Genomic DNA, 23,638 nt, shown 5'->3' on the forward strand with positions numbered 1-23,638 from the left:
ACTCGAAAAAAAGAACACGGAACCGGTTCTTTTTATGCCCGGGTTTTTAATACCCGAATCTGTACTCGACTCTACCAGTAGGGTACAGATAGGGTATGCATTTTAGTACCAAAACTCGTACCCGAACTGGACCCGATTTGTACCCGGCAATACGCGAAAACCCGAACAGGTTACATTCCCGGAACCGGGTATTTCCAATACCCGAAACCTTTCTAATACCCGATCAATACCCAAAATATTATCCGAAAAATAATTGGAAAATACTTGAAAATACCCCTAAAAAGTGCAACCTTTAGAAAATTCCAATCTATACCGGAAAATAAACCCGAAAATAGGGTATTCAAATACCGGTTTTAGAATACCCGGTTCTATACCCGACCCGAACCCGATACATAGGGTATGGTTTTAGATCGTGGCACCTGTACCTGGACGTGAACCCGGCCCAGGTATTGCTAATACTCGATTTTCCAATACCCGATCATACCCGAACCCGGTTCCATACCCGAACCCGGGTTTTTCTAATACCCGATTTGTGCACCTCTAGACGAAATGTTACATTAGTTTTGATCCAAAATAAATTCTTCAAGGAATCAACAATGTTCAATATTCAAATTATTCAACATACATAAATAAAAAATAAGAACATCTACAACAATTGAGATGATCTTCAACATAACTGTACAAACAACAAAGCCAAAGCTACTGATTTCCAAATCGTGGACGACGGAATCCCAAATTTTCCGTTACCGAACAACCCTTTCAAGAATTCCCAAAAGCAAAGTACCAACCAAACGCTACAAAACATTTCTCCGAACCCAAATTCTATTACCTCCATCCAGTTTTCGCTATAATAAACTTTTAATAACAATCTTAATATGCCGTTGACCAACGCCGTCATGTTCACCAATAGAATGAATACACATGGCACGATAATGGGAGACTTGTCAAAAGTAAACCTACCATCATTTTCATTCTCTCCATCATATGATTTGTGATCCTTTTGTGTAACTTCAAAAACCGTGTCTGATAAACCATTGAGCTTTAACATAACACTTAAAAGCCCGAAGAACCATGCTGTCATAGTATTTACTCTCCCCATTCTCTGTAAATTCCACCACATACGAAGTGATGCACCTACACGTTTACACTCCCAAATATCATAAAGATTGGAAACGATAAAAATACCCATGAAGATGAGAAAAGCCCGTTCATTGATCTTGGGCAAGAAATGTGAGCCCGTGATGATACAATATGCAGGAAGAGATGCATAGCATAGCTCAGGAATAGGCCGGGGCTTGTCGAAACCAAAGGTTTCCACGTATAGTAAGAAGTATCGGGTTTTTATCAGTGAATAAGACTTCAAAAAGTCCCCTGGCCCATCTTTTTTGTTGTGTCAACGAAGATGGAAATGTTGTAGCTGTACAACCAAGAAACGCAAGCGGATCAGGTGAGGTAAAAGCGGATCTCCATCCTCTCCCATGGATACCGAGTCCAGTTAGAAAATCTTCGGTTGCAGATCCATAAAGCCAACCAACCTGAGAATATATTCCAGATTCTATTAGAGGAAATTGTATTAGATTTTACTATGCAAAAACATATTTACTATATTACGAATGTTTAGCAAATTTTGATGTGCTTGCTAAGGCACCATTAACATTTTGAGATTCGCGAGAACATCATAATTTATTTATACCTAAAGCTTTGAATGTGATGTAACCACCTTTGTTTCTTATATTATGCACTACAGTTACATATATTATGCGGTTCTCCTGTTTCTCCAAATATTGTTGGTTATAAAATAAATGTCATCCTATGAAGTATGAATAAATATATGATATATGATCATCATTATCATTTGTATTATAATAGATGAAAATAATTAAATTATATCTTATTATTATATTAGTTAGGTAATTGTTGATGAATCATATAATAATAAAAGGTTTTCCCGTAGGTGTATATAGAGGTGCACAAATCGGTTTTTTTGAAAAAACCGGTTCGGTTATTAACCGGACCGGTTTTTTTTATCCAGAAAAAAACCGGTTCGGTTAATAACCGGACCGGTTATTAACCGGTTTTTGTCAATGAAAACTCAAACCGGCCAAACCGGTTTGGACCGGTTTAGAAACCGGTTAGAACCGGTTATTAAACCGGTTTTTTTACAACCGGTTTTTAATAACCGGTCTAACCGGTTAACCGGTTTTTTTTTTTTTTTTTTTTTTTTTTTTTTTTTTTTTTTTTTTTTTTTTTTTTTTTGCTTTAGGGTTTAGGGTTTAGGGTTTCGTTGTTAGCATTCTTTGCTTGGAAGATTAAAAACACATAACTTTCATTTATAGCTTTTACATTAAAAATACAAACATTAAATCGTTATCGCATATTCGTAACTCAAAAATACAAACATTAAAGAATGCTTAGACACGATTACATTAACAAGTTGATGTTTGTTACTCATTTTCTTCGCTACCCGATCCCGAGCTATTCCTTAGGTAATCGTCGTACGCGGCTTCTTCATCGGTCATTGGTTGAGTGTGTCCTTGATTGACCTCGTCTTCATACAAGGCCGCCTCATACTCCATTTCCCCCTCGAGTGAGCGTTGATGTTGTGCCCTATCTAAAGAGTCCAAGTAATCCTTGTAGCAAATCGACATCTCTACAGCTGGTGGAGTGAGTCGAGTCCTCCTAATCGATATAACCCTGCCAGAAACAGAAAAAGCAGACTCCGAAGCTACCGTGGAAGCTTGGACCGTTAGTAAATCTTTGGCCATGGCGGCGAGGATCGGAAACTCATCCTCCTTACCTCTCCACCAAGCCAGCAAATCAAGACTTCTAAATTCATCCGGAGTCATGTGTTTCACAAAGTTGGTACCACCATACCTTCCAAGTTCACTGCTTGGGGTGTTTACCCTTTGACGTTTACCGGCGTCTTCCCAAATCATGTAGTACATCCCCATTTCAAGGTCGGTTTGGGATTGGGATTGGGCAACAGCTCTTAACGAGTCATGAATTTGGGAAGACGACCCGTGTTTTGTAAGGTAAACATCATACATGTTTGCCAAGGTGGTGTTGAAAGCATTCTTTAAAGTTTGGTTATAATGGGGGTTTTGATCGTCGTTTAACTCTAGCTCATCACAAATTTTTTCTATTAAAGCTTCAACACCACCAACATTGATGCAAGGGTTTAACGCAGCCGCACAGGTCAAAACAGCGGGTAGTTGTTGAAAATATTTTCTAAATTTTTCTTTCATTTTTGCACCCATATCAAAATAAGGTGCACCCCTACAATGAATTTCAGTCAACTTTGTGCACATGACAGCAATTTTTGGTAAAGCAATGGGGCTTGTTGGATAGTAAACCCCGGATAAACTAGTTGTGCAAGATTTAAAAATTTGAAGAACCTCCGTAACGATCTCAATCAATAACCAGTTTCTAGGATCGTACGGTGCACATTTACCCCTATTTGACAAAATTTGATGAAACGCAATTAACGATTGTTTTTGTTGGATGGCTTTCTCAAACATTTCACAAGTCGAGTTCCATCTTGTTGGACAATCCCAATTAGGCCCCAACCATTGACAGTTAGCTTCTTCACAAAATTTTTTGTATCTTGAAAATGTTGAATTGTTGCTAAAAACATCTCGTAACATTCTTTTAAAATTGTTTCTTTGCGTTTCGATCACGTTTAACCCATCTTGCACGGCCAAGTTGATAATATGTGCAATGCATCGGCTATGAAAAAACGCTCCATCACAGATAGGTTTATACTTTAATTTTAAATGGCCAACCGCGGCCGTATTGTTGGACGCGTTATCAAACGATATTGAAAAGATTTTATCTTCAATCTTGTATTGTCGAATGACTTTATCCAAGAGTTTAAAAATATTTCTACCCGTGTGCGGGTAATCAAACAATTGAAACGCAACGGTTCGTTTCATCATTTGCCACGACCGGGGGTCAACCCAATGAGCCGTCACACAAATGTATGAGTCGGGCGAACCATTAGGTACCGACCACACATCCGTTGTTAAGTTCACACCAGTTTGTAAGTTTGAAAAGTATGAAATTAGTTCGGATTTAGCGTTTTTCCATGCTTTAAGACAATCTCTTCTAAGGGTCGAACGACTTACGTGTTGGTAGCGTGGTTGAACATACTTTTGCATCATCTCCGTGAATTGAGGGTTGTCGAAGTGGTTGAAAGGAAGTGATTGTTGAATCACAAAGTTGCCAAACTGTTGACGTACCGCTTCAAGGTCGTACGTAAACACCGTTCCTTGATTCGTCATCTCCGGCTGCGAACTACTTCCGGATTCGTCCTTCAAGACCTTGCAAGAGGGCTTTTCTACATGAGCTCTTAAACTGGAGTTTGCTTCTTTGTTATAAAACTTCAAACAATGTTTGCATCTAGCTTTTTGGGTTCCGTTAGACATTTCGCATAGGTCGAAATGTTGCCAAATATCTTGGTTTCGTTTCGTGGGGATGACCCGAACGACGGTTTCTCCCGTGTTCGAGGCACCCATGTTGACCGATGAAGCAGCACTTTGGGAGGCCATGATAATCGACTACGAATTAAGAGTGGTATACTCGAGTATGAAATAAACGACTACGAAAGAAGAGCGTTTGGAGTTGTATAATCGCGTATGAAATAAACGTTTAGAGCGTTTGGAGTTGTATAATCAAGTGTGATCTAACCAATACCCAACCTAAACTATATATAGATGTTTGTGGGGGTAAAATGGTAAAAAAACAAAAAAAAAACGGCTAAAAAACGGTCAAAAAAAAAAAAAACGGCTATAAAGCCGTTTGGTAACGTTCGAAAACCGGTTTAACCGGTTAACCGGTTATTAAAAAACCGGTTAACCGGTTTTTTTTATAACGGTAATAAACCGGTTATTTTAAAAACCGGTTAACCGGTTTTTTAATAACCGGTTATTAAAAAAAACCGGTTATAAAAAAAACCGGTTATAAAACCGGTTTTGGCTCCAAAACGTATAACCGATACGTAAACCGGTTACGTAAACCGGTCAAACCGGTTTTTAAAAAAACCGGTTTTTAAAAAACCGGTTTCCGGTTGAACCGGCCAAACCGGTTCCGTAACCGGTTTTTTTGAACACCTCTAGGTGTATATAAATATATGGATAGAATAATTAACATCATAACTTAACCCTAAATACACACCTAAGATTTTCGTGTGCCTCTCTCTCTCTAAATTTGGTTTTCACAAAACCCTAATCCCCATCATTAACATAAACCTTAAAGGGAACTCAAGCCAAGTTGACAATCAAGTACTCAGGATCATAATTATCTGTCGTGGCTATTCTCCCTGCTGTAACATATACATTTTAGTTATAGGTTTATCATATTATTTATGTTTTTCATTACTAACGTGCAGAACCGATCAACAAATTTTTCAACGCATAACCTATGCATGTTTAACTGAATGGTTATAATGGAAATAAAAACCATATCAACAAATTTGTTTAATGATTTTATATATGCATAACATAAACATGTGTATTTAAGAATTATATATAAGATTTAAAAACTATGAACCATTGACAAAATAATAAACAATAATTTGGTCTTAAATCACCTGTGTACCCCAGGAGGGGCCATACTCATAGCTACTGCTTGCAACATGGATTGCAGCCTCAATGAAGTTAGAAGGACTGCTTCGACTTTCGATCTTTGAACTTGATTTGGATAATATCCGAGCAGCTGATTCTCTTAAGTCAATTGATTTTCCGAAGATTTTATGTAGATCTTCGTTACTAATGATATTCTCTATTTAACAAAAGAAACACATGAAGAGTTAAATCAATGTTTAGACATGTATTTACAATCCAACATGTATTTACATACCTGATTTTATTCTATCGTTCGGAGATGAACCATAAATAACCTTTCGTCTGTGAAAACAATTTGTTCCGGCGTAGACGATCCCTTGAATTGATGACATTCCATTCACAAGATACTGATTTTAACATGAAAGAAAAACAGGTTTAGTTAGCTCTGATGAGTTTATAAAAAAAAGCAACCAGTTTTCTTACCAAAGGGTTGTTTAGAAGTGCATTTTAAAGGTGATTCTTTAATGCTGATAAATTCAAAATTCTTAACTTTTTTTTAAATAACATAAAAGGATTTTATGATAAAGAGAGAAAATTTTGTTACAAGAGAGAAACTTTGTGAAATGGGTAGAAAATTCTTCTCATAGTTATTCAAAATTGATTATTTATCTCCAAAATAACCATAAAATAAAAACATTTATAGTAACATTAAAAAACTGTTTATTGTAACTTCTAATCACAATAATTAGAAAATTAAAAGCGAATATACGCACAAAAAGATTAGCGAGTTGATTCCCAAACAGGTCGTCTTTCAAGCCATCATAAAAAGCTTGAGGAAACTGGAAAAAAGCACAGTTTTCTTCATCCTTGATACCAAACACCATACACATTGCATGAAGAAAAACTCGTGGATTATTCGCGTACATATCGCAATCTACATTCAGCATTAGAGGTGCATTTGTTATTACTCCGGAGAGTCTAGTCTGCTCATCAATTAATAACGATTAAAAACACGTTAATAAATAACGCACTTATATTTTAAGGGGTTAGATCCGATACAAGTTAATTTAACCTATTAAAAGTACAACTAGGTAGAGTAATTATTTTATTTTATATATATGAAGTAATCACGTTAAAAAAATTAAGTGTAGTCGTAATAATTAGTCTAGTTCAAAGACTGTAAAGTAATAATAATTTTTCTAGCATTAACATAATTACTCTAGTTATTTATGCTTAGCATGTTAAATATGTTTGTATTTGATCCTCACACTATATTTGAAAGCACATGTGAGGAAACAAAAATAAAGGCGACTAACCAAAACGTTCATAGCTCCAGCTTTGTAATGATGATCATGTTTGGGGCTCTTCTCTCTTGAGACGTACATTACATGAGGCAGATCGGTGAAAGTACGTTCTTTGTTCTCTGATATAACCTACAACAGTTAATGGAACATAATCCTAGGTTGCCACTAAGAGAACCATATTCCAGACAACGAAAAACGCCTTGATCTTGAGTTCAAACTTTTTGTATAATCTTGGAGCTTAAATAACACTTTAAATTTAACTTTTCATAATTTAATAAGTAATTTTTTAGATTTAATTGACCTACTCCAATGCTGAATGTCGTTAACCCCCCCCCCCCCCCTTTTTCTATAGGGCCCACAAATTATAAAAATATACAAGCTATACGCATGTAATTTTGGTTGAGATTGTTTGACGATAGAGTTTGTGATTTATAATTATAATTAATATGTATAGATGACATGGGAGTCGCATGATATAAATAATTTTTTTCTTATGAAAAGGACCGCAACTTTATTTAACGCTTTATGCCCCCAAAAAAATGACTGTGGTATAACCAAACTAAGATTTTATCAAATGAGTGATTTAATTATTATCATCAGAGACTCTTATGATAAGTCTCATTATTTCATTAAAGATTTGGGTGGCAACATATTTTCACTAAACTAGTTCCTCTTAGAATATGATTTATTGGATAAAGTTAGAATCAAGAAACTTTTACTAGGATCATAATTCTATTTACCTATCAAAGTTTCAAAATTTGATACCTTGATGATGGTTGGGTGGTCTGATCGGTGGACACCACAAAAGACATCAAAATCTGTATCATGATCACATGGGAATGGCCCTTGAGCTGCAATATCAATCTTCTTGTAAAGCTCCACATATTCATTCTAGAATCAGACACAAACAAAAGAATGTGAGGTCACCATGATACTTCTGTATATTATCTCATTTAGATACGTTATTAACTTTTTATTATTATGTCTAACTAGAGTTTTTGTCTAGTTCACTAATATTTTTTTTGTCTTGGTTTGCTAATTTAACCCATTTAATGAAGTGTTTGTTTTGATCTGTTTAATCCGTTTAATTAATAAGATATGGCATTTTATAGTTGGAACAAAATAAGATGGGTTATAAGGTCAATCCCCAATTAACAAGTGTATGACTCTTTTAACTCATCTATTAACAGATTTACAGCTCGTTAACATGTGTATGACACTTTACAACCTATTTATAGCTCGTCAACCCCTTTGACACATTTACAACCTATACATAATGGCTATTAGCCGGCCTTGAACAAATACTAGGAACTTCCAGACTTCAACGATAGCTATAAACTTATGAAGAACAAGAAAAATAATGAAAAGGAATAATATGCTTAAACTTGGAAAACTTTCTATGCAAAAGTTTGTACTAAAAAATAAACAATCTTACTACTATATTAAAACAACACAATGCTTCCACGTGACATACAACTAGGCCATCCACCTAGGTTGCCACTTCATCAATTTTCCTAAAATACAATTTCCACCTAATTGTCTTTCAAGTTTATTTGCAATTCGTCAAAATATCCAAAGAAACACGGACCCGGTTTTTGTTTTATAACGCGGATTAGACCACTAATTATTTTCCGACCCGTTTCCTTTTCTAATTCCATCTCCATCAACCCTAATCTCACAAACTCTCCGGTTTCCATCTTTGACGATCTGAGTCGCCTATCATCTCAATTGCAAACACAATAATTCTAAACCTACATTTTAATTCTATGTGAAGATTACTCCAAAATCCAAACCCATCAATATGTTTATGATTATTTAGGGTTTGTAGATTCTATTGATTGAATCTTAAAAAGAAGGAGCATTGATATGAAACAGTGATTGTTGATATGCTGTTTATTATTTTTATTTTTATCAAGTTATACGATTTCGTGTATGCGAAGATTATTCTAAATCCAAAAATCTGTTTATCAAAATTTAGGGTTTATAGATTTAATCGATTTAAGGTTTAAAGCATGTCCTTTTCAAGGATTCTATGTGTCGGTGCTTCATGTATATGGTGTCTAAGAAGAAGTATATCTTGAAATTGATTAGTAATGCTTTGTAAGTTTTAATTATATCGTTGATTTGGTTATCCCTTAATTGTTTGTTTAGGGTTTATATTGAATTTGAATACAAAGTTTGAATTAAGTCAATTTTTTATTTAGGTAACATTAACAAAAAAAATTGAGTATTAACACTAATATTAACATTAAATATTTAGTAAATTTTTTATTTCAAATAAGTTGAATTCAAATAAATTATTAACTACGAGACTTTATATCAAATTAATGTAACTGTAAAACAAATAATAGTTGCTCAAATTAAAATACGTTTTGCCTTAATTTATTCATATTACTATTAAATTAAAATCGTTGACTCTTATTTTTCCTTAACTTATGCATATTAGTCTTCAAATCTAAATATGCTTTGAATAATTTCTACGTTTATTAAGTTTAATTAACAAAAATAAACTGCTAGTTACATCATATATAATATTACATGACCAGAACACATTCTTCACATCAATTCCATCATTTCTATCAATATTAAACGCTACTCTAAGAAAATATGTAAGTTTTTAACGCAATTTTTCAAATAGTTAAAGATTAGTTCTTCCATATGAAATACCAATAATTCTTATGGTAATCATTTTATCATTTTCATAGGTCAATGGAGAATCAAAACATCACAATGCATAATGAAATAGACGTCCTTATAAGCTCTTCATACATCATTAAGGCATTAAGGTTCGAGTCTAAAGAGTGTGAACCGTGAAGGATCGTAAACATGCCTAGTGAGGACTACTCTACTGAAATGGTTTTCATTGATGAATCAGTAGTATTTTTAATCTTTGTTTTTTGTTTGTTTCTAATTTTTTATGATTTTTTTAACAAATTTATTTCAAGTGTTTTCTAAGTTAGCCGAAAAATAAATGCTTATTCACCATTTAGTGATGAATAAAAGACAATGCTTTGTTTTCATTGTCATGTTTTTGAATTTGAGACCTTTTTTTTTTCTTAGTGATTGAGAATTTATTTGTTTGTTTGATTGTTTTAATATTCATGTATTGAGTTTGGAGATTGGCTTATTTTAAATCCTCGTATTTTTTGTTTTGTAGTTTGTTATGGTAATCTTTAAAGTTGAGGTGTAACTAATTTGAGGTGTTGTATACATAGGTTTGGGCATTTTACTTTCAAACCGCTTTGGATAACGCAAACACCATGAAGGTATGCGGTCTTCAATTATGTTTATATAGAATTTTTCTTTTTATTAATTATTTTCCACATCATTAATTGCTTTTTTTCCTAATGTATTGAATTTACATAATGTTTATTTTTGTTGTATTTCAATTATGTGTATGAGACATGACATTTTGGATGTTGATTTAATTAGATTATTAAGTTTTAATTAATATGCGTTTTTTGTTCTCATGTTATAAGTTAAAAGATGTTAACTTTTTATTTATCGTTGTTAGTCTTTTTATGTTTTTGTATTTGAATTAAAATAACAATTTAATGTCTCATAATTTATGTAAAAGTATCATATATAAATATAACATTTGCATTTTACTAAATTTAATATATATATATATATATAACGTTTTAAATATGTTCCACCCGTGTATAACACGAGCACTATCCTAGTTCTTATTAATTAAATGAAACCATAAAAACACCCTATTAAGTACTAAAAGTATAAGTTGGTTGTGGCTCAATGGTAGAGCATTCACTTTACTAGTGAGAGGTAGGGGGTTCAAACCTCACTATCACCAACTTATATAGGAGATATGAGGGATAACCCTGGTTTGCCAGGGTTCGAGTCCTGATCTCACCCGGTTTTACCGGCTCCTCACTGTCGTGCCATTAGGTGGGTGTGGGGGCCGGGTTTTATCCAGTGAATCCCTCAATAGGGTGGACCGCTAGGGGCTTCGTCCGTCCGGAATAGTGGCCAGCTCGGGCTACCTTTGACCAATGGGGGCCGCGTACGAAGTACCCGACGTTACTTAGTTGGTCGTTCAAAAAAATAATATTAGGTACTAAAAGTATACTTAAACCAAGACATAATGTCTCAAACTCCAACATTTATTTCAAACACTAGATAGACTTAGCATAAATAAATAAAAAAAACCAAATCAAATAACTAAATAAACTAGTAATGACCAATTTGCCCTTATGAATCCAACGCACATGTGAACTTTAACGATTAATTCAAACATACAACTCATAAACCACTTTAACTTGTTTACATAAATAGATTACACGAGGTTATGTTCATGCTACACAAATTTAAGTGATGCATGATGATTATTTGACGTTTGAACTAAAAAAAGCATTTCAATTAGTACCTTCATATTTTCCCACTCTTGTTGGAACTCCAATGACTCATTTTCTAAAGGCGTGGATGTAGTATTAAAGTATCGAAACGGGGCTCTAACTTGAACATTATACTTTCTGCAAAAAGGGACCCAAAGTTTTGCAAATTTTGTTCTCAACAAGGGAATAGAACGTAAGAGGCGAGCAGCCATCATCAGACAAATAAAGAGCTAACTTGTTTGCCGGATAATCCACTGCTAACAAAGATAACACCGTGTTCATTGTTATGATAGACGACTCAAGAATGGGATCTGTAGTGGTGACAAAAATATCCACAGCTGGAAACTCCGATTCGCTTACCCTGAAACGATTTAGTCACATAAATATATTAAAACTCAACAATAACATTGTTCTATGTGTATAGCAAAGTTTCATTTTCGAGCATGCATGCATGCTTATCAAAGTCACATGAAATCTACAACACGATATGCTGATGTTTTCATACTGAACTAGTAATCATACATGTCGATTAACAATTCATTCATAGGCTAGACCAATTACAAAATAACAAACAAAAAAACGGATAACAATAACCGGAATATATATATATATATCCCTTATATATATACGATAAGGGATATATATCCCTTATTGTACATTACGTACTTGATTTCCTACACCATCGATTTCAAAAAACACGCGATGACAAAATTGTGAATTTCATTAATTCTGAATCCGTCCTAATTAATCGTCTATGTGAATCAGTTCAATCCGTTCATGGGTTACGTTGATCTTAAACCTAAACTTTTGGATATGAAGATGTCAAATTAGGTTAATTTTGAACTTAGAATGAATAAAGGATTCATAATGTTAAATTGATGTACTCTGATCCAAAATTAAGCAAGGATATCAATATAAATCCTCTAGAAATCATCAGTTGATCCTAATATCAACTTCAATTTCTGAACTAAACATAAAATGAAAGTTACAATGCGCTTATATGTCAATATGTATTTTTCCTGAACGTTTTAAATGTGTAGTGTGTAATTCGTTTTGGTCCTAAATTTGTTCTGAATATCTTAAATTTTTGTTCTGAACGTTTTAAGTGTGTAATTCATTTGGTCATAAATTTGTTATGAAGTGTCTTAGATTTTTGTCTGAACGTTTTAAATGTACATTGTATAATTCGCTTTGGTAAGGAAATTGTTCTTGGTGTCTTAGATATTTGTCTGAACGTTTTAAATGTACATTGTGTAATTCGTTTGGGTAAGAAAGTTGTTCTGAATGTCTTATATTTTTGTCCTAAACGTGTTAAGTGTGTAATTCGTGTTAAGTGTGTAATTCGTTTTGGTCAGCATTTGTTCTAAATGTCTTAGATACTTGTCACAGCGTGTAATTCGTTTTGGTCATAAATTTGTTCTAAGCATTTTTCACACTCTGTTTTCAAAACCTGCACATATATTATCTCTGTATGCAATTGTAATATTCACTTGGCCCAACCCTATTCATAGCTCACCTGAAAGTATATTCTGAACCTTAATCAGAGCTCAACTAAGTATTATTCTACAATTTCTTAATCGATTGATGATTCTACAGCCTCCTACAAATCAATTCGATGAATAAATCATCAATCTTTGATCGATTTGATGATTTCTGGTGTTCAACGACATTCTATTTTGATTTTGGTTTTGAGATTTTGTAGTTTAAGCTCTTATTTAGAAATTGGATGAGACAAAACGCAAAGTCCAGAAATTGAATTATACTCGATCAATTTGATGCAAAATTAGTTTTGGGTCACTGATTTAGTACTTACGGTTATGCCACTGCATTCAATTGCAATCGACGTTAAAAAACGTGGGTACGCAATGTACACTGATTATCGTACAATAACTCATCCCTATGTGTGTGTGCGCGCATGTTATATGTATATTTATAACATTAACTAAAAGCAAAATATGTAATTGCTTTATCTTTTGGTGTCGGCTTATGATACTAACAAAATATAAAACTTGAAATAAACAAATTATGAATCTTGAAACTATAGTAAAGGAACCCTATCCAACAGCTGTTTGGGTTCGTCAATTCAACTTGTCTAAACGATAACCATACGAACATCCGGTTTAAATGAAGAAGGTTCAAAATTAAGCTCTCGATCAACATTATAGATTATGTAATGGTTTCAGCTTGAACAACGTTCCAAACTCTAAAGATTACAATGTTTTGAAATCGAAATTACCTCTTCAAGAGTCGCGCTGGGTACGTTTTTGTGGTGCATTGGTCCCATTTGATACACATAGAAAGAATCCAGTTGAAAGTAAACCATGACTCACAGAAAAATGCAAGAAACCATAGGATGTAGTGGTCATGATCTTTAAAATAAACGACTCGATAAACAAGTATGGAGACGAGAAGAGAAAGAATTACAAGTTCTATGACCCGGGCCTTGTTGTTATTATGGACTATTGTTTCTTGTAGAGGGAGACAAGTTGAGTCTTGAATGTTTGTAGCCATGTATAGTGACATAGTGTCAACAAAGTTGCATAGATGGGTGGTTTTGAAGTCTTTGAGTAGCATTATTGGTGTGTTTAAATAGGTTTTCTCCAAGAGTGTAAAGAAATATAAAAAACATGATACTTTTGGTACTTATAAGTCATTGCAAATTCCGAAGATATATACATTTTCTAGAATCGTATAAAAATAAATTGCAATGTTCGAGGTAAACATTACCTTTTAATGATATAAAAAAAATATTTTATAACTTTATTACATATAAAAATTAATCACGTTTTAAAATTTGTGATTCAAGTGATTTGTAAAATTTATAATCTCACATGTGGAACAATATTCCGTACTGATGAGGACTTTAAGCCCTCATTGTAAGGACTCTAATGTAGACTTAAATTAAATCAAAATCATATTAAATGATGAAAATTAGATTAAAGTTAGACAAAAAACATACTAAGTGATGAAAATGACCTCTAAGTTATTTGAAAACTCAAGCACATTTGTAACAATAAAATTTGAAAAAAAGCCTCGAATGATCATTTCGTTTTAGGCCTCATAAAAAGTTAGACCGGACCTGAATTTGAGGTGACATACTTTTAATCAAGCTCGGTCCCGAGTTCGTAGAATGCCGGTCACTAACACGATATATAATCCGAACAAACACCTATCACTTTCAAGTTGTGACCACATTCCAAATCAAGCAAAATAATCTATTAATAGAACTGATTGAAGCAATAGCATGTAAGTGCTTATTAAGTCAAGTGCTTCTAATATTAACTTGTAACTGTTCTTTATTTGTTTCATTTCGGACAACATGTTTGTACTAATAATAAGTAATAACTTGAAGTAATATTCGTGGATAACTTTTTTTGACTTACCAAAAAGAAGTTTCCGAAAAATGTTATTAGTCACCAAGCACAGGCGTCCGTAGATGGAGAGCACAGTGATCACTTTAGCTAACGTTTTTTTTATAAACCATATGTATGCGTGAATGTAAAGTAGATGATTATTATAATATAGGTCCTTGCATGATTATTTATTTATAGTTCATGTGATTATGTAATATGCTAGAAATGACTTGTCTTAGTGAATTGACTCCATGTGTTACGACGAAAATTCAATATATGTAAAAGTTTCAAGAAATGTTTAAATTTAATCATAAAGTTGCGAGTTATATATAAATTTACGTTGCGGTATGCTGGTACGATACCCCTTTAGTGCCCGATACATTGTTTAAAGTTAATCTTAAAATGAGTTAAAAGAAAAAGTTGAATAGACTAAGTGAAAGTGTTTTAGCTTTATATTTAGAATTATCTCTTTAGTTTATTTGATTTGTTTGCAAGTTTATAGAGTATGTTAAGTTTATGTTTAGGTTCAGTATGATTAGTACGGTTTATTTTAGTATAGATAGATAGATAGGAAACAATTCAATTGGTGATCCTCACGACCAGTGGCGGATCCAGGAATTTTTTTTGGGTGGTGCACTACTTTTATATGTTTCAATTTCACCGAGTCGGGTATATAAAATTCCGGGTCGGTTTGAGGTTCGGGTCGGTTCGATGGTTCGGGAAAAGTTCATTACATAATAAAAATACGATAAAATAATAAAAGAGACACCGTCATTAGAAATTAAAAAACACATAATATCAATACAATAGTCTTTATGAATTAAAAAAAATTCTTATAGTTGTTCCCTACGAGTCTTCATCTTTTGAAATCGTTGCATTACTTCTTCAACCGAAACTTGTTGGAGGAATTCCCTTTCAATGTAACAAATGCAAGAATCGTTCATGTATTCATCACCCATCCTATTACGCAAATCCGTTTTCACATTCTTCATTGAAGAAAAATATCTTTCAACACTTGCCGTTGCAACCGGCAAAACCAATGATAACTTTATTAAACGATACACTAACGGATAATCAATGTGTAATCTTGTTTTCACCATCATTTTAACAAGATCGCCTAAGCCACTCAAGTTGGCAAACCGCTTATCTTCTTTCACGTTAGTAATGTAGTGGCCAAGTTCATATACAAGCTTATCCTTTTCATCAAAATCAAAATCACATGGATACATCTCGGCCAAGTTTATCAAGTTTACTATACTAAAGGCACTAAAATTACAAGACGGGCTCAAAGAACTCATATTAGTAAGCAATTTAGTGGTTACCTCATTAAAGCGGCTTCCAAGCTCTTGAATTTGCATATCGAGAACCGTGTTAAAATTATTAACCACATAATGATGACGATTGGTGATACCGGTCTTCTTTCTTTTAAATCTCGGGTCAACATACTCGGCTTCCATATCAACCACTTCAATTTCATATTTTTCACAAAAGGATGTGACATCTTCCAAAAGTGAGTCAAAACCTTCAAGTCGATACCTTTTTAGGCCTTCATCAGTTAACTTAACTAGCTTAACTGCATTCAACATATCTTGATCTTTTCTTTGAAGCGCTTGACACAATGTGTTAGTAACACCCAAGATGTATTTCATCAAATGTAAATAAAATACAAAATTAAAAGTTTTTATGAATTCTTGAAGCCCACGTGATTCATTTTGGTAATTTGAAAACTCTCCCGATTTTTCTATATATTCAAGCACGTCAATAACACAAGGATATAAAGTAAGCAAACGGAGAATTATTTTTTCATGAGAACTCCAACATGTATCCCCAGCTCTTGCAAGTGACAACTCTTGATTCTTTCCACTTCCGGTTTCAACTTCCGAATTCAATCCCAAACTTTCTCTTTGACTTTCTCTTAACAAATCTATTCTTTTACAAGATCCACCAACAACATTTACTAAATTTGATAATTCTTTATAAAGTCTGTAAATCTCATAATGTTTGGTTGCAAGGCCCACAACAAGTTGAAGTTGGTGAGCAAAACAATGAACATAATATGCCGAAGAATTTTCTTTCAAAATTAAAGCTTTCAAACCATTAAACTCACCAGACATGTTGCTTGCACCGTCATATCCTTGGCCTCTTACTCTACCAATACTCAAGTTGTGGCGAGCAAATAGGTCATCAATTGCAGCTTTAAGAGATAACGCGGTTGTTTCCATAACATGAACAAGGCCAATAAATCGCTCCTTCACAAATCCTAATTTATCAACATATCTTAAAACCACTGCTATTTGTTCTTTTTTAGAAATATCTCTCGATTCATCAACTAATATGGAAAAGACATCATCATTAAGTTCTTCAAATATCCTCTTTAATACTTCTTCTGCAAAACAATTACAAAGTTCTTTCTGGATTGATGGAGACGTCATTTGATTATTCCCGGGAGCATTACCCAATATAACCTTACCAATTTCTTCACTTAGTTCTCCAAACACTTTTAAGAACTCAATAAAATTTCCCCTGTAAAGAGATTCTTCAGACTCATCATGACCACGAAAAGCTAATGAACCATTCAACAATGCTTTGGTAAGTCTAGCCGAAGCATGTAATCGGATTCTATATTGTTTTTTATGTAGATCTGTTCCCTTATCAATGGCCACAGGTATAGACTGAGCTTGGTTAAGTAAGTCTTTCCCCTTTTTACGTGCTTTGTTGTGAAAACTATTGATTTTTCCAACATGATTGCTAAATTTCTCCCGACACCTATTCCAACATCGCAATCCTTCACTTAGAAATGCATCATTTTGTCCACTTTCCTTAAACAAGTAACAATGCAAACAATAAACTTTATCCGCTTTGACACTATATTCCAACCAATTTCCAAATTCACTAGTGTACCATTTCTCATTAAAGCGTCTTAATTTACCACTAAAATTTGTTAGAGGACAATCATGCCCGGTTGGTTGACATGGACCTCTAAGTAGATATGCCCGTCTAATTTTATCTTTTTGACTTGGGTGATAAGATGAAATTGGTTGCCTTTCGGAAGGATCCTATGGTAGATCATCCAAATTTATTTTTAATGGTTTACTACTTGAAGATGATGATCCAAGGTTCGATGGTTCACTTTGATAATATTTCTTCATATTCAAAATACCTACAAATCAACAATTTCAAACTAAAAAATTTAAAACTAAGAAACTAACAAAAACTAACAAACTAACAAATTAAAACCAATAATCTAACAAACTAAAACTAAATTTAACAAATAGCTTAACATTTAAGTAGTTAATAACACCTAACAATTATGAACAATAATCTAACAGTTAAGTGTTAATAACACTTAACAATTATGATTTATGAACAATTAACATTTAAAAATAAATTATTACCTTCAAAGTGGGAGCCGGGAGGATTCGAGACTGATAGGGACGGCGGTGGATGGTGGTCAGTGGGCAGTGGACGACAGGACGGTGGTCAGTGGGCAGTGGGCAGCGGGAGTGGCTGAGGGTGGACGGTGGTCAGTGGGCAGTGGGCAGTGGACGGTGGTCAGTGGGCTGCCGGCTGGGCAGTGGCTGGCTGCGTGCTGTAGTGTTGTTTGTTTGCGATTTGCGAAGAGACTCAACTCTCAAAAGAGGCCAGAGGCTGAGAGGCGCTGCAGCTGCTTCAGTGCTTTGCTTATGTAGTTATGTTATAAAAAACCCTAACATACATCAGTTAGGGTAACTTAGTAAAAAAAAAAAAACTATTAAAAACGGGAATAGAACTTGCGACCTCCGGGTTACAAAACCCACAAACTACCAGCCGGGCATGCACTTTATATGTTTTTAAGATGGTTCCTGTATAATTTATAGGGTGGTTCCTTTATTATTTTCTATATATAAATACACTATAATTTCGAAACTCGGGTGGTTCCGCGGAACCACCCGTTACTACCGTAGATCCGCCCATGCTCACGACGTGCTCGCGTGTGTAGAAGTCGTGAAATAAGTTTTCTTCAATAATAAAAGAGCTTCGATGAGTAGTAAAGGAAACCGTATCACAATCTCCAATTTTTGTCATGAATTTATTATTATTATTATTATTATTTATTTTTCCTTTCAATAAGTTTTTTGCATTGATAAGATGTGCTTGTTAACCGATCAATTATTACATAAATACAATTAGTTTCCTCTGATCTATCATCTTTTATATGGTACCAAAACATGAACGCTACAAAACCTAAAAGTCCTTACGGGCAATGGGATGAAACCTACCATTGTGGCAGCGGCTTTTCACACCTAGGGATGACAATGGGTCGGGTTTGGGTAGGGTTTAGGTATTCCCAAACCCATACCCGGTTATTAAAGTCCATCCCAAACCCGTCGGGTTTTAATCAGGTAATTACCCATTGGGTTTCTTATCGGGTTTTGATAAGATACTCGTCGGGTATACTCCACTCAAAACCCGCTAGGGTTCTACCGAGTTTAGACAAATATAACTAATCGATTACAAAGATGATTACCATAAAGATAGAATGTCTCAAATCATTGATATAAATAAGTTCCGACAAATACTATATTTGGAATATAGTGTGTATATATATATATAAGGGTTCAAATAAAAAACAATTGTTTTGTGAGAAGTGTGAGAAGAGCTTTAAAATAAAAAAAAAAACCATCTAAATATAACACTATACCATGTAAATAGGAAACAATACAATTTAGAAACTACCAATCTCAACCACTAGATCATAGATCCAAGGGCCTAGATCTATTCTTATTCTTCTCACAAAAATATTGTTTTTTACATTAACCCTACCCTATATATATATATATATATATATATATATATATATATAATAAGCTATATCGGGTACGGGGAAGGATCAAGAGAGAACTCCTATTTAGGGAGAGAACTAAGGAACTCCTAACTCTAGGGCTATAATTGTAAATTTGATTTTTCAATTGTTTTAATATAATCTGGCTTTACCTGTACGACCTTCCTCAGGACTTCCCCTAAAGTCCTATAGATCGTGAATTAACACATGTTGATGATTAAGAACCCTAAATCATTGAACATCGATCCTCTGCTTGTGCGTAATTATGCATATACAACCTTTAACCGCTCCAGCTTTGATTCAACCACTAAACATGACAATTGAATGTATCTCTTCCTTATTCATATATGTTTCAACTGATTCTCATTGTTAGACTGTTAAATTGATTAGATATTGTTTTATCTGCAAGTTCTACAATCATTAATTATACTGTAAGTCCATAATTTGTGATTCTAGGTCAAAAACGATATGAATTTGGTTATTCTAGGTAAAAAAAAAGCCAAAAGTTGTTGATTCTAGGTTAAAATGGCTATTACTCTAGGGGAAAAAATAGAATTTGCTTGCTTAATGTGTTGCCTTGATAGTTTAAGTGATTAATAATAAGTTATGGATTCTTAGGAGATAATTGAGTATTACAACCGGGTGATAATGTGTTAAAAAGAGTACTTCATATGTGTAATACTATTAGTATTGCATATGTGTAATACTATTAGTATTATACATAAGCAATAATAATAAAATAAAATAAAAAATAAATACCTTAATATGTAGTATGATATTGTTATATTTGTGCAAAACAGGGTATTACATATGTGTAATACCGAGTTTTGAGTATTACGTATAAATAATAATACATAGTCAATTATAAATAAATAACCTGATATATGTAAGATTATTTGCAGATGTAAAGTTAAATTTTAGCATCTCAACCAGAAATCTATTGCAATATGCTTGTGTTGAACAACAAAATAACATCTTGATTCATGTAATACATATATGTAATATAATATGTTGTGTACTACATATATGTAATATAATGCAGTATACATGAAATTAACTATTGCAGCTTATGGGTTAGACTTGTGAACCTAGTTTACAAAAACTGTTTAGAATAATCGGTATTAGAAACAAGTCTGGTTCAAATTTTGGTTTTCAGTAATAAATGGGAAACGATATGGTTTAGGTATGAACTCGGCTAAACACATGTGCAAACTTATGAACAGGTGAAAATTACCTAAATGATGCTCTTAGTTTGCTATGGTGAAGATGTTGGACATGTAAATAATCAAATTAACTACTGTCATGTTTATTTCACTTTTACTTGAATTATGATCTTTACTAGCTATTATTTTACTATTGGTTTCGTGTTTAATTCTTACGAGGGCAAGGCAGGCTGTTGTAAATAGGTCAAGATATGTTCACACAATCCTTAATCAAGATAGAGCAAGACATATCATGAATATGTAACCGATCATGACTCTTGTAATTGTGAGAAGTTCCATACTGCTAAAGAAGCCAATGTTGCTGCAACTAATGCCACTATGACCACGTCATCGTCCGATCATGTTGTCGACCGTTATGTTAGACGATTGGTTTGTATTGCTTCTACATGATTTTGTTCCTTTTATAATGTGTATACGCATTACATTGTTACAAATATTAAACAAGTGCGTTTTTCACGTGTGTTGCATATTTTGTTTTAGAACATTGTTATTAATATTGATACATCGATCCTTGAAACCTAGATGAATGTAATGCATATGTGTATTTGAGTGTTATACCCACGTTTTAAACACCGTGTATGTGCCTGCATACATATGCAAACTCCAGTTAGTATCATATGTGTGTACTACCTTTGTGATATATATCATTTACGCGCATTTTGACAGATACATGCTCACGCTATTGTACACATGTGTCGTTCAGTTTTATACAAATGTTGCAGGCGTGTAGTCCTGCATGATTGTACGTGTTCACATACCATGTACAAACTGTTATATTTTTATATTATAGACATGTTGCGTGACTTATATATACAGTGTTTTGAGTTTTATCTACATTTTCAAAACATCAAAGTGTACCATATAATGTAAAATTCTCGTCCGTTATATGTCCGTATTGTACTTATACATTGTGTATTTTACATACATTGTCGATCATCATATACGTGTCTACTGTTTATACCTTACGCATCATGCACATCTAATGTATAATCTACGTTTAATTCATGTAACAATACACCATCAATGCATAAAATACTTAACACGCATATCGGGCACGTGTTAGTTGTTTTAGATCTTTGGCATTCTCGTGCATGTATCAAACAAACATACATAGTAACGCATAACATACTCATTCATCTACACCGCTCAACCATTTTCATTCACGTGCATGTATGAAACAAACGAACAAACATTCATGTCAAACCAATTCACATTATTATAAATTACTTGTCACCCTATGCTTTTACAAAACTATTATTTATCTCATTCATATTGATTAACTATTATCCATGAACACCCTTAAACGAGACTTTTTTAAACCATAAACGTTTATTTAGTTTTTGCTTTCCCGCTCTCTAGCATCTTCCAACATATGCTTCTTAACAACGTCTGCTCCCGAAAGCAATATGCGAGCTATGTATTTCACCTGAATAACCTTGATCTGTTTAACCTCAACATCACCCATGCTGAAATCACAATGAAATTGGCCGTCTTCTTAATAGCGTTACATGTGCAGCATCGCGGATGTCCGAAATCTATGACATTATATTTTGTTGCTCATGGTAACTTCATTTTTCTTGGACTTGTTGGACTTATAGCTTCCGCTTTCGGGTGTCCAACCGATTTTAGATAATTAGGGGGCAGTCTGTGTAAACAAATAAAAAAACAACCATTATAACAAACATGTATCATGATAATATGTATTACTAATCTATTAAATATATGTATTGTTAATATAATACACATACGCAATACTAATGACTTACATATATGCATCACTACCGTATTGAAATTACAATCCACTAACCACTTTGTATGGTGTGATTTTGCCATTGAAAACCGGTCTGCATCTATAGTTGTACACACTCGACATCAAGCTGCTAAAAAAATAAGCCATCGCCTCGTTCATGTCAAAAACGGTTACGTAAAATTGATCACACAACAGTGTCATACTCTCTGAAGTCGATCTTATTTTCAAAACTGTTTAGCACGATCACCATGGCTGACAAATTACCTGAATTGACATCTTCGTTGACTATGAACCTCCCTGTCATGCCTTGTTTCCTTTCTTTCCTTCTGTTACAATAAAACAGTTAAATAATTATGTTTGTTCACATATATAATACGTGTATTACATGTGTATCGTACATATGTAGTGCATTAGTACTACATATGTGCAACACACCATAACCTCATATATGTGTAATACGTCTGTAATGCAAGTAATGCATATATATAATACATTATACCCGCATATGTATGTATTATCTTTAAATGTATTACGTATATGTATTATACTAAACTAACGCTTTAACATTATCGTCACAGTTGAACATTATTATCATAATATGTAATGCATATATGTATTAACATACTACCTTAACATTATCATCATTTGGGTATTATCGTCACAACTAAACTACACAAATGACCTAATATTCTTATCGCCTTTTTACAGATGCATTTCGTATATGCAATATAAATAAACATGCTAAAAAACATTACCATTACTATGTTCAACTGTACATATGTGCATTATAAATAACAATTCTATAGTGAAATACAACGTTCATGTATTATATCTATGTAATATTCCATTAATAATGTAAATAATGGACTGATGTATGACACTACGTATACAAAACGCTCATAACTGGTACTTATGGACATCTAATCGACACTGCACATTCGAGCTGTTTAGATTTGATGCAGTGTACGCCTAATTGGCACCTATAACACACCTAATCTACAATATATACACAAATCATTCAGAATAGACGCAATATATGCCTAATCAACAATTATTATGTAACTAATCGACACTATTGTTCTTCGATTAACAAGAAAAAGCAAAACAGAGACGGTTGGACGCGATTTTAGTTTAATGCGCCTAATTGATGTAGATAATGTATGAAATTGACTAGTATTATTGCTTACCTCATGGTGTTCATCGTTTTCCTGCTTGAATTCGTAGTCAACTAGACGAAACAGATGATCGATCGGAAGAATAAAAAACCCTAGGA

At 33.5% G+C, this 23,638-nt stretch overlaps 1 protein-coding gene and 1 pseudogene across 2 annotated transcripts; both read right to left on the reverse strand.

The window, feature by feature from the left end:
* Positions 1–646: 646 nt before the first annotated feature.
* On the reverse strand, positions 647–13,733 carry LOC143589049 (cellulose synthase-like protein H1; annotated as a pseudogene). The gene is made up of 8 exons (XR_013145202.1): positions 13,454–13,733; positions 11,250–11,578; positions 7,631–7,756; positions 6,878–6,994; positions 6,335–6,544; positions 5,857–5,968; positions 5,588–5,778; positions 647–1,535 (listed from the first exon to the last, which is right to left on the reverse strand). The product of XR_013145202.1 is annotated as a cellulose synthase-like protein H1 (transcript).
* A 1,670-nt stretch (positions 13,734–15,403) lies between these two features.
* LOC143589058 (uncharacterized) lies at positions 15,404–23,566 on the reverse strand. The gene is made up of 7 exons (XM_077069913.1): positions 23,553–23,566; positions 22,569–22,691; positions 22,412–22,465; positions 22,183–22,260; positions 22,042–22,081; positions 16,678–17,626; positions 15,404–16,527 (listed from the first exon to the last, which is right to left on the reverse strand). Exons 1-7 carry the CDS (start codon positions 23,564–23,566, stop codon positions 15,404–15,406), a joined length of 2,382 nt encoding a protein of 793 aa, XP_076926028.1.
* Between the last annotated feature and the right edge of the window lie 72 nt (positions 23,567–23,638).

The sequence above is a fragment of the Bidens hawaiensis genome, unplaced genomic scaffold, assembly GCF_021521415.1.
Source record: "Bidens hawaiensis isolate Kalapana, Puna unplaced genomic scaffold, B.hawaiensis_p1.1 tig00037202_1, whole genome shotgun sequence".
NCBI lineage: Eukaryota > Viridiplantae > Streptophyta > Magnoliopsida > Asterales > Asteraceae > Bidens > Bidens hawaiensis.

Bases quoted from the DNA above. Each gene is read 5' to 3' on its own strand.
- LOC143589058 (XM_077069913.1), bottom strand. The intron at 22,261-22,411 runs GTAATTTCAATA...TTGTTTACACAG, and splicing joins TACAAAGTGGTTAGTGGATT to ACTGCCCCCTAATTATCTAA. The intron at 16,528-16,677 runs GTGAGTTTAATG...TATCAAATTTAG, and splicing joins CGGTGCAAGCAACATGTCTG to TAAATGTTGTTGGTGGATCT.